Source organism: Plectrocnemia conspersa, unplaced genomic scaffold (genome assembly GCF_051122295.1).
Source record: "Plectrocnemia conspersa isolate PC_06_02 unplaced genomic scaffold, ASM5112229v1 ptg000001l, whole genome shotgun sequence".
Lineage (NCBI taxonomy): Eukaryota > Metazoa > Arthropoda > Insecta > Trichoptera > Polycentropodidae > Plectrocnemia > Plectrocnemia conspersa.
Window position 1 is genome coordinate 11,311,961 of NW_028277165.1, and position 12,593 is coordinate 11,324,553.

The 12,593-nt window shown below is 29.8% G+C and overlaps 2 protein-coding genes across 2 annotated transcripts in view; one reads left to right on the top strand and one right to left on the bottom strand.

Annotated features, from left to right (window-relative positions):
• Positions 1 to 747: 747 nt before the first annotated feature.
• Positions 748 to 4,957, bottom strand: LOC148238858 (uncharacterized). Its single transcript, XM_088183137.1, has 7 exons — positions 4,777 to 4,957; positions 4,569 to 4,694; positions 4,405 to 4,502; positions 4,175 to 4,321; positions 3,975 to 4,103; positions 1,747 to 1,902; positions 748 to 1,688 (listed from the first exon to the last, which is right to left on the bottom strand). The coding sequence occupies exons 1-7, from the start codon at positions 4,838 to 4,840 to the stop codon at positions 816 to 818; spliced, it is 1,593 nt and encodes a 530-aa protein (XP_088039263.1). The 5' UTR covers positions 4,841 to 4,957; the 3' UTR covers positions 748 to 815.
• A 3,877-nt stretch (positions 4,958 to 8,834) lies between these two features.
• Positions 8,835 to 12,593, top strand: part of LOC148238859 (ATP-binding cassette subfamily G member 4) — a 33,610-nt gene continuing 29,851 nt past the window's right edge. Inside the window, exon 1 of the mRNA XM_088183054.1 lies at positions 8,835 to 9,053. The gene's annotated coding sequence lies outside the window, so the exon portion shown is untranslated. The remainder of the gene's footprint in view (positions 9,054 to 12,593) is intronic.

Below are 12,593 nucleotides of genomic sequence, written 5' to 3' on the forward strand. Positions count from 1 at the left end.
AAACATCCTGAAGCTCTTTTACACAAAATATTAAAAAACATGAATAGGCAGTGCCGCTATTGGCAATTACATATCATAATTTGGGTTTGCCGAAGTGTAATATACTTTTTTTTACTCGTTCCATCACATTTAATATTCAGTGCAATATTAAATTGCCTTATTGAATTGTTTTTCAGTTACTCGGTAACAGTAAAGTACATTAATATAACTGAATCCTATGACTATTGCTCTTATTATTATGATATACAATAAATTTATGCATACAGAATAACATTTTTTATTTTTAATTAAATAATAGATTTGTTTAATATTCGGGACGGTAAAATGAGTAACGATACAGAAGACGATTCCTAGAAATTGAAAGTCGGCATAGACGGAGTTGACGTCTGGCAGTTGAATGTCCGTGCTCTTTCGCGATTCAATTTACTGACGGTTAGAGAGAGACGACTATAGCGCAGTCGAGTAGACCGCGAACTAAAGACGCGCCAGATTTTGTTTTTACGCGTGACGCGTGTTGTGCCCGAAATGCGTAATCCAATTTAACGCAGTGTTGCCAGATGACGCTCGTAAATAATTTACATGATTTACAATAATTTCAGCGATGAAACAAAACGCAGCTTATAGTAATTCGAGGCGAAGGCTATATTATTTAAATTTATATTAGGCAGTGAATACTTATCGACGAGAGATAATTCTTCATTCATTAATTAGGAACATATCTAAATATAATTTTAATATCACACCAAATTATTAAAATGCAATTTATTTACAAGAAAATTATATTAAAAACAAATTCATGTTATGTACTATTCTTTCTATAAAAGATCTTGCATCTCTTGCATGAACTGCATGTAGGCGTCGTCTTTGGTAGGTCCGCTCGACGGTTTTTGAACGATGTCGATGCTCTTCTTCAATTCCATCGTCGGACCTCTCGCGATGTGCTTGCTCTTGTTATCGTCCCTCTTGATTCGAAGCGCGGAAGGCACAAATCTAGTCACGTCGGCCGAAAGATTCCTAATCTGGGGCTTAGCCATGATAGTCGCACCGTGTTGCGGCCCATCTTTTCTGTTGATTAGTTGCGGTGCTGCTGATAGTACAGGTAACGGAGGTCCTACAGGAGGGCCGTGCGGATTCATATTATGAGGCATAGGTCTCGGTAAAGGCATTCCCCGCGGCGGAAGTCCCGGCGGAGGACCGGGAGGCATTCGCAACGGTCTCGGAGGAGGTCCTGGCGGCGGTCCGGGCGGAGCGCCTCTGAGAGGTTGTCCCTGAAGTCGAGGCATTCCAGGCGGAGGACCCGGCGGTCTCAACGGAGGTGGTCTTAGCATATTGCTCATGAGACCAGGAGGGCGAATGGGCATCATATTATGCGAAGCGTCAATTCCTGTGGTTCCCGGGGGACACATCATCTGAGACATGTCTTTTTCTTGTTCATCGTCATCGTCACTGTTCGATTCGTCGTCTTTGCGGTGATGGTCTAATGCGGATAAACGTGAATTTAAATCGGCGGCACGGTTTAATTCCCTCTTCTTGTGTACTTCTTCGATTTCTTTCATGAATTCGTCTATGTTTTGACCGGATAAAGCTAACATTCTTTGTTGTAACGATGTCGGCTTCATATTGTTGGACGACATAAGAGGTAATCCAGAAGATTGAGTGTCAGATTTATCTTTATCGACATCCATTTTCTAAAATAATAAAAATACATTAAAACAAGTTTTTAAGATAATAACTAATATAACATACATTTTTATCTTCATTGTCATTTTGATCTGAAAATCGAAGAATTTTCTGTCCGACACGTTTTGTAGAATTGTCAGCTTCGCCGTCGTTGATATAATCTGCTAAATTAGGTGGCGGAATTGGCGGAACACCAGGAGGTTCTAACGCAGGTGGAATTTCCTAAATTTAAATCAATGTTAACATTTTATATATATTTATAAATAATATATACACGCGTATATAAATATATATGGCGATCACTGTATATATATATGTATGTATATACACACAAGGGTGAGTCAAAAAAAAACCCGTAGAAGTGCGATAAAGTTCTAATGTACTGTAAATTGGCAACAATGCTTCATTATACTAGCACGAAAGTTCAGTGGTCGAATCCCAAAAAGACTTGGGTTCGAATCCTATATAGACCCTAGTGTTTTTAAATTTCTATCGTGTCTGGGAGGTTGGAATTAGTGATTATTATGCAATTATAATTCCAAACAATCACATATTAGGTTTTCTTGGATTTTCCTAATCTTATGGTACCTCATAAATTTAAAAAAGGGACAAGAAAGAAATATTGAAAAAAAGGAATCAATATCTATGGGAAGACATTTCTTAAAACGTGAAATGGAGAAATATACTGCTTTAAAAAATATAAAAAATTATGAAAATCCCCTTTGCTGATGGAATTCCAACAAAAATGAGTTTCCCACCCTAGCATATTTAGCGAGAAAATACCTATTGGCACCACCCTCTTCGGTTAAAAGTGAACGATTATTTAGTGTTAGAGGTAATATTTATTTGCCTAAAAGAAAGCTATAAGGCACAAACTGTAAGGCTCAATCATTTTAGATTCACTAAGACCTACAACCAATCGGTAGACGAATAGTGAATTCCCTTGCCGAGAATCAGCAGATATCCAGTTTCGACCACAACTAACAAAAGTCGTGCTAAATGCAGCTTTTTCTGGATTAGAAGTTTGATTGGTCATCTTGAGCCCTTTACGTGCGAGGAGCGGATAAATACTCTTCAAATCGCATGTCCCTTAAGTGCGAGAAGCGGATATATCTCACAGTCAAGGAAAAACGCATGTACAAGGAGCGATATATCGGAATATTATAAAGCAGGTCTTTGTCTCAAATTTAATACATTTTTTTTTGTTTTAAAATGTATAATGATTTTATGTTTTAGTGGCTTTCTACACTCATTTAATTACTTCTAAGAATTTATTACCAAGAATCAGAACAAATGTTATTTTCTTGTACACCACAAGAGCTCTGGGGGAGAGTGAATTCCAATGAATTCTACACGTGCAATATATGTTAGATATATATAATATATTATATAGTTTGCATTCAGTTGAATTCTGAAGTTGAAGAGTATTGGTGTGCCTCGAATTTCACTGTTTGCAATTTTAGAAATTATAAAAAATACAATTACCAGAAGAGGAAGAAAGATAAAGAACCCAACCAAAAGTCGAATATTGATAGGCTTGCATTTTCCGACAAAGTATGAGGACAGAAAATACCAACGCAATTGTCAAGTGTGCAGTATCGTGCCCTCGTCATGCAAGAAAAAAGGGAAAGGAATTTGCAGAAGGAGGTAGACTTGTTATTTTTAAAATAAATAATAATTTTTTATTTTAAATTTTGAAGGTAAATATAGATGCATAAAGGATTAACTATATACACATAAAAAAACCGTAATTATATCTTCAACTTTATTTTTTTTGGATAATTGACTCATTACGTGACTTTTTATGAAATTTAATTCCGCACGTAAAGGGTTAAGAAACAGGGTTTATTAAGCATCCACCTACAGCTGGTTAAGAACGTTTAAACTGTTAAGACAGATGCAAAAGACCCACATGAACAAGTTAATTTCTCTAACAATATTCATAAAATTCGTTTTAAAACCCAGTTGTTATGACAGTTGAAGATACCTTCAATATGCAGATAAATTTCAAGAATTGGCTAGAAAAGATACAGAATTTATACATTAACTGATGTCAAATAAAGTATATGAAGTAAAACCTAAACTTCCGAGTACAGGTGTTTTTTTATAACATCTTTAGGCGAAGAGGTGCAAACAGTGATTTTATATTCAACACTAGAAAACTTGTATTGTCATGGAATCTACGTAGAAAAATGATGTCCTTTTAATTTTTTTCTTTCAATAAATTACAAAATAATACATATTTAAAGTTATTATTTGACTCACCCTCTTACATAAAAATATATATCATATACCTTATACACTGTATCTTTCTTCAAAATGCCAACAGGTTTAGATTGCGGCATAGGTACTATCGATGGTGTCATTTCCAAAGGCAATGGAATTTGGGATGGCATATTACCATAAATAAGATTGTCAGGAACCTGATAATCAAATATGTTTTATTAATATTATAAATATCATAATTCATAATCAAGCGGAAGTAAATATGTACCTGTAAAGTAGGTAATGGAATATCGTCGACTTGTACAGCTTGAGCATGTCTGACAGACTCATGATAAGCCGCCAGTTGAGCTCTGCGTCTTTCATATTCCGCCTCTTGTCTCTTTAATTCAGCCCATCGTTCAGGTTCATCTTTATCCTAGAGAAAACATCATATATAAACAAATGACAAAACCACCATAAAAAACTGACATACTACCTGATTTCAAATATAATACTTACATACATTTTCAATACTCGATCGAGTGTTTCTTTTAATTTTTTCCTCTTTTCTTTTAGTACTTTTTCGTTTAACGGCGAAGGTTGCAATACGTTGTATTCTATGACGAGATTTTATAAAGTAAGCACATTGTACACAAATTTATTTATTTAAAATGATACAGTACCCATTTCATCAATTTTTTCAAGTTCTTCTAAAATTTGTACTGGATCTTTCATTTTCAAAACTGCCGCTCTCACCATTTGGCGTTGTCGCTTATTTTTCTTGAGTTCTTTCTTACGAGCTTCCTTACCTGCAATGCAAACATTTATATTATTGGATTCATCGTCAGGGAAGATATTTGTAGATTTAGGTTATAAATAAATTTCACTTACGGGCTTGATCCGTAGGATTCATGTATTTACCACTTTTAGTGGTATTGATTGATCTTCGACCCATTTTGGCGTTTTTTTGTTACCAATTTACTATAAAATGAGCATCAAACAACCAATGGTTGACGTTATAAGATAAACGCGCTTAGGTACGCCTAGCATTGACAGTTGCATAAATGTTGCCAGTACAAAAAATATATTATAAATAAATCAATACTTGAATTTCAAAATAAACCATAAAATTCATAATATAATTTATTAGAGAAATTTTAAAACAAAGTGAAGGAAGGAAGATAAAATAAAACGAAAATTTTATTTTATTTAGTCTTATATTGCCATCATTATATATCAGCAGTATAAACATATTTTTACTGTTGCAGCTACAATTTGTGTGTACATATTTATGGCAAAATTTAAATATTATTATTACACACATTGCCTTTTTAATAAAAAAAAGTTTTTTAATTATATAATATTAATAATCCACAAGAGCCTAACCAGATCTTAAAAAAAATACATTAACTATCGAGAAACCGAAATAGTTTTAATCGAACGTAGAACGAGATCACGCTATGCCTTTTTGTCATTGTTTATACATGCACATAAACGCATTTCCGGCTCAAACTCACACGATTGGTAATAAAACACAATATATCTTTTTTACATTTTTTTTACAAATAATAATATCAAAAAAATAAATGATATAAAACATATCTATAAAAATTAAACCTAAATTACTTAAAATAAAACATACATCTAAAGACATATAACATACAAGAATAATAAATTAAAACAGTTCTAAATGCCTAACAATCCGGGATTTTTTATTATTTTGTGAATTTGACACATCTCTGTGACATACAAAACACGATGTATTTTATTTATTACGCGTACGCGAATTAGGCGTCAGCAGATGTCCTAAGTTTTCAAACTGTCTGAATAAATTCATTCCAATGTCTTATTTACATAAATAAGACACATGTAAACCGCTGCAGACGATTTATTTATGGTTATTTTCACATAGGTACAAAATAATTAATGTTACGGTACCGGCAGTCATTTTTTCTCTGCGTTGTAAAACGAAGTGTGCCACCATGCTCTAGGATAGTTAAATAAATTGACCCCTATTATATCCAAAGTTCAGAAAATATTTCAAAAGCATATTTTTTACATCGCCTAGATAAATACTGTAGTTGAGTTTGAGGACTAGTTTCTTGACTCCAGCGCTTTAGCTCTAGGTACTTATTTTTAATTCAAAATGAATTTTGGTATGAGTTTATCAGTGACAACGGATGACATACCATGTATTTTTGTATCATGGATGTAACATCTCCTTGCTTAAAATTCACAACACCATTTTGCCATAAACATAAATGTTTTATATTTTGCACAAAATACATATTCAGTGTGATAATTTTAAAAATGCATCTTATATATAATAATTCTTATATATATTTAAATATAATAATAAAAATTGAATTTTAATGTAATGCATTCTGTTGTTTCGTGACAACAGTTTCAATAATTTTGTGTGCGCGACAATAATTTTCGTTTTGCCAAGTAACGACAATTTTCATTAATTTCTCATGTGCATTCAGGGCCGGCCCTATGTTATTTAGCGCCCCAGGCAAAACTAAATTTGCGCCCCCCACCCCCACCCTAATAATACTTTAATAACCCATTACATGAGCGCAAAAATATAATTCAAATTAAAGTAATTTAATATTACATATATTTGACACCATACTCTTTTTTGCGATTGTGGATATTTAAGAATTTGTAGTTTTATTTTCGTCGCGATTTTTTACGCGTGAAATAATCTAAAGAGTACACAGTAGTGTATACAAAAAATATCAGATTATATTCTTTAACAATATTATTTGATAATTTTAAGTGAATATTGCGCCTTTATTTGGTATCACGGCGCCCCCCAAGATCTAGCGCCCCAGGCGATCGCCTGTACTGCCTGCCCCTTGGGCCGGCCCTGTGTGCATTCTTCGATTTGACTGAACATATATATTCGGATTGCAAATTAACTAGGTGTGTTATAACCATGAAAATTAAATATATAAATAATGTGTGTGAGGCTTAGAATAATACATTGTTAAACTATATAAACAATCATAGCATCATTTTTGTGGTGAAATCTTCAAATTTTTAGTTCCGAGGCCGAAAAGTGAGTTTTTCCGTTTACAATACATAAACATTATCCTTGCTTCTGATTTAATGCACATATTCGTTAGATTTGACTGAATATAATCACTCGAATTGCAAATAGACCAGATACATTTTAAACGTGAACATGTAATATATAAATATACTTAATACGTATGCAGATTGAGGTTAATGTTAATCAAACCATATAAATGTTAATAAAACGTATTTTTTTAACTATTGATATTTGGGAATACTATCTTTCACGACGATCACGAGACAATGATTGTGATGCAGTCGGTTATTTAGCTGGAGAAGTTTGGTTCCATTATTTTTCACTCTCGTCATCTTATTGCTCGCTCATGGCTTCTGAAAAAAAAACAATAATTAAAATCTAAGCACAATACTTACACAGAGAACTGACAATGATATATTAAACTTTTAAATTAATTTTATACTTGTCCTAAAATGTCAGCAGTAATAGGCTCTCGATTTTTTGATTTTTACGTTTTTTGTGCCATATAGTGATAATATAGTGAGTAGGTTGTTGTATACACCAAGGTAAATAAACAAAATAAATACTTGCTTAAATGAGTCACTTTTTGTTTATATATACAAATTTTATGCTGTCGCCATATAGGTCGTCAAATTGTTCTATCATTGCTTCTGAAAAATAATTAAAAGCAATAAGACCTTCATCACGGGCTAAACATTGAACACATTATTACTATTAATATAATCCATAAATAAAATTTAAACGACAACTGAAGAACAAAATTAACGGAAGTTACCGTAGAGGATTAAACACGTAGATTAGCATCACTTCTTAAACTGATTAGTTGTACGTCATATTTTAATTGCTTGCCATACGTAAATGTTATTAGATCTTTCATTGCTTCCGAAAATTAACTGTCAACGATACTATGTAGTGGGTAAAATGTAACTTTTTGTTTACACTAATATGATTTTTATCATTATTACTACCATTGTAATATGTTTAATTGACTTTGGTATGTATATCTTTAATTGCACTGCTGTTTGTCTTTTAATATTAAATCCTAGAAAGTAAATACTAGTTTTGTTAGAATAACCGTGATATATTATTATTCATATAACCAAATACTTACTGGCACATTTATTATCGGCTATAGATGAAATGAAAATGATTTAAAATTTCATTTAATATGAAATGAAATTTTCTTTAGTTGTGCTAGATTTCTTGGCACATATAATAATTATTAAATTTATTATTTAAAAAATATTATTACGGTGTTATTTATTGTATTTAATAATAAATTATAGCTTTTAGATTTGTTCGCTAGATGGCTTTATCGTCATATACTAGCAGCGGCCATTTCAAATACTCACCTACTGCAATCCGCAATTTCATTAAAATATTTTTTAATCATATACGTATTAACTTAATAATAATTAGTATTTAATATAAGAAAGTAGATTGAATTATATTTCAAATAATAATAATTTTCCCAATAATGGCAACCATTTCTTATGATATTTTAATTGACATTTTCATTAATGTTCTATTTTTATGAAATAAGGACGTTTTAACTTTTATAAAGTGTATTTTCTGTACTTGTTCAGTAGCAGCGTATATTTTTAAATTATTTTTAAAGTAGAACTGACTTGAAGTCGATTTAAACGAACATTTTTAACTCCCAACTTACAAGTTGCTAAGCATTTACTATACTTCTATCTTTGGATAACTGTTTTTAATTTTTATAAACCTGTCAACCATCTTGGTAATGACTTATAATAAATTATCATTACGTAGATCCTCTATCCATACTAATATTAAACGTTTATAAGTAGGAAACGTTGGTAAAACCCTTTTTTAATAATGTGCTAGTTAGTTGCAGTAAAAGGTAAATGCTTAACCGTATATTTTCATTCACGGTCGCGGGTGGCAAGTAGGCGTCCTATAGTCATGAACTATGTCGGAAGTGGCCAAAAGTTTACTGTACCACCAGCCGCCATCGAAAGCGGTCGCTCGCGTACAATTGTCGTTTATAGCCGAAAATACATCGCTTATGGGCAAAAAAATTCATATAAACTGAAAATAGTGAGCTTTACGCCAGTGTGTGCTTTGGATTTTATATCGAAAACAGGTAATTATTTACTCATTAAAATTTATTTTGCTGAAAAACTGTATTATATGTATTTAGTTATTCACCTCTAAACTTAATCAAATTTAATTTGTCAAAAAATATATTAATATTAAAATTAGTATTATAACAATTTAATATAATGTTTTACAAATAATAATAATGATTAAACATTTTATTTATTTAAGGTAACTATTATCTGATTAAAAATATATACATTATTTATATATAATAAAAATACTATTAAAATTTCCTTTAGTTTAGCTTCTACAATTGTATAAAATTAAAACAGAACACTTTTGCATACATTGACCTTTACTGTTGACAAAACTTCTTTTGTCAGAATTTACGCTTTCGTTTGCATAAACATTTGTAAAAAGTGCATATTCTGTGAATAAATTATTTTTTTGATTATAATAAATAATCGACGTCATTGCATTTCATTATCCACGCATTGTGATTAATTTTGTGCATACATTATTAAAATTGCATATACTTTGCAGAAACGGATACGGAAAAGTGCATGTAATTCACATTTTAATTCTTTGTTCAGAGTTAAGAATAGATTATGAAGATGCAATGAATGATACACTATGATTATATCGTTTTTATTGCTAGCAAATATTTTTTAAATACGAAATCATTAGAGCATTCGATATTATTTTTCATGGCATTGAAGTTTTTTCTGATCCCATCATTTATATATTTCAATAAATTAATTTGTACATATCCTGAATATAGCTACAAAAAAACGATACAGCATGAACAAATCTAGTATATAATTATGGTTTTGCCTTCAATACCTTTTATTTTAGTATTACTATACCGGAAATTGGGGATCTAACAAAACTTTACCTTCACGCAAGCTCAGCGAGATAAAGCTGCCATTGAATTATTTTTTATTTGCTATTACACATTCGATGAAACGAGTTTTTTTGCCACCGCGTTTTGAAACGTCAATTATGACTATTATAAAATATTAACCTTTTGGTAAAATAATAACCATTATTGGGATTGTATATAATTCACAGAATCAATTATTTTGTTGTTCTGCGTATACGATATTTCCAACTATGCGAATATCGAATAGTAATCGATAAAGCATTAGAATTTTCCAGTATATTTGCTAATTTATGAAGAATCGAAAAATTTGATTAATAAATACAGGTTCATACATACATGATTTTATATTAACAATAACAAGTATCAAGACTGTATATTTTAATTTTAAAAAAATAAGGACGAAATTTTGTTTTAATTATTCTTGCTGCCTAAAATACTCATTTAGTTTATATTAATGTAATATTTATTATTAACAATATGTTGCAGCAATATTAACTCGTTATGCTCAAAAAATATTCCCATAATAAATTATTTTGGACAGACTTAAAATTAAATATTATTCGTATTTAAAATTAAATAATAATCGATACTACTCATTGAGATTATTAACTCAGAAACATCAGCACTTTCTGGAATTTCAGCAATTACTTAGTATTTTTTTATAATTATTATTTTATGCGACTGCATTTTGGTCGGCTTTTAGTTGTAAGTCCATTTCTAAGATAAGAAGATAAATTTTGCATATAATATATTTCAATACTCTACGCTTTAATTATTTTAAATGACTCTGATCTAGAATTTATCCATAGTTGGTTATTCTTACAGTTTCTCAGAACAAACGGTACATCTACCTTACTGTTGTCTCTTCCACACCTGTATGTAATTTAATACATACATTCTTGCCATAAATGTTATATTTAGACCCAATAAAAAGAGTAGTGAACAGTTTTAGAGCAGTGCTATTGTCATAATTTGAAAGAGCACAAGAAATATTGTATAATAGATATTATAACTTATTTTCAGTTATCATGTTCTTGACTTGAAGTATTTATATATAATAAATAATAATGTCTGTATTTTAAACATACAAATTAACCCAATTTATAAGCACCTGCACATTTTTGCAATCAATATTTTACGTTAAACGATTAACTTATTAGGTCCAGTGTTAATTTTGGCCATGTGCTTAATAAAACCGTTTTAATCACAATAATCAACGTCGCGATCACTTGAAATCGCGGTGTGATAATCAGTATATTGTATACAATTATTTTTTCTTTAACAAAAACTATTATGAAGCAACGGTAACTTGTTTCATGACTAATTTACCTCCCATTTCCAGTTTTACATATTTCCAAGTCTTTTAATGTATCATACCATGATTCTGCAAGCTTTTTGCTGTATACGCAATTGTTCATCCTTGAGGGGAAAACAGGATCTTGACTATGGATGCGTTGCCCTTCTATAAAAGTGGCACAAACAACTGGGTTAACCTTGAAAACGTATACAATAACTTCATCACATTTTGTAGAAACATGTATCATATTACGGTGTATTATTTACAAAATAAAATACATTCCAAAATGTTATTCTTAATAAACAATTTATTCAATTTATCTTCATTTTTATTTAAATATAAAATAGTTTAATTTATATTTATAACAGAGAATATATGTATTATTTATAAAATACAACAATATTATTCTCGCGTGTTTTTATTAATTACATTAATACTGGCGATGTAGATTGCATAAATATATATGATAAGATTAACGCTATTTTAATTATTTGTAAGAATAATAATGAAAAAATTGTATAGCAGTAGTAGAGAATATTTGTCGTTTATAAAATACAACAATATTATTCTCACGTGGTATTAAAAATCGAATAATATTTCCAATATATTTAGATACAATTCAATTTAATTATGTATAATGAATAAATAATATTATATTTTCAGTTTATTTATTACTGTGATACTTTTATATAGTATCTGTAAATTTTAGAATATGTATGACATTAAAATATTATGTTAATAAATGACTTAGAAAGGAGCTTTCTTTGAAGTTTTTTCAGTTATTTTAAATCTTACTTTAGAAATTTTGTCTTTATATTTGTAAAAATAATCAAATTATTTTATTTTAATGTAATACTATAAAATATGTGTATCATTTATAAAACACAACAATAAAAATTTTACGCATTTTTATAAAATATAATTTTGATATAGATTTCATAAATATTCATGATTAGATCAACACTTTTTTTGATTTAATTATGTACTATAATAATTCATATAGAAAAAATATAATAGATTTTGAGTATGATACTAGTATTTTAGATAATCTACTATTAAATTGGCATTTTATTTAAGAAATAAATGATACGTTTTTTTTTTAAAAATGTATTTTTTTATATATATTTTTTAATGATACACTGTCATTATATTTAATAACGTGTTGCTTTAATTTGGCTACTACACAAAACATTTTTTAATATTAAAAAAAAATTAGTGAAGAATACAAAAAACGCGACACACAGTGTAAACATTTTATTCATTGAATATTATGATAAGATCTTGAAATGCGTTTTTAGATACAATTTAACAATGTTGGAATTAACTTGAAATCAAAGCTAGCTTCCTATTAATTTATATTACTTCAAAAATCATTCTGTGTAATAATTCCAAATTAGTAAAGT

What these genes read in the sequence shown, in the direction of transcription:
- LOC148238858 (XM_088183137.1), bottom strand. Translation starts at nt 4,840, where the DNA reads ATGGGTCGAAGATCAATCAATACCACTAAAAGTGGTAAATACATGAAT. An exon ending in TGAAAAAATTGATGAAATGG is followed by an intron (nt 4,503 to 4,568) that starts GTACTGTATCAT and finishes ATCTCGTCATAG; the next exon opens with AATACAACGTATTGCAACCT. An exon ending in AGAAAGATACAGTGTATAAG is followed by an intron (nt 1,903 to 3,974) that starts GTATATGATATA and finishes ATTTAAATTTAG; the next exon opens with GAAATTCCACCTGCGTTAGA.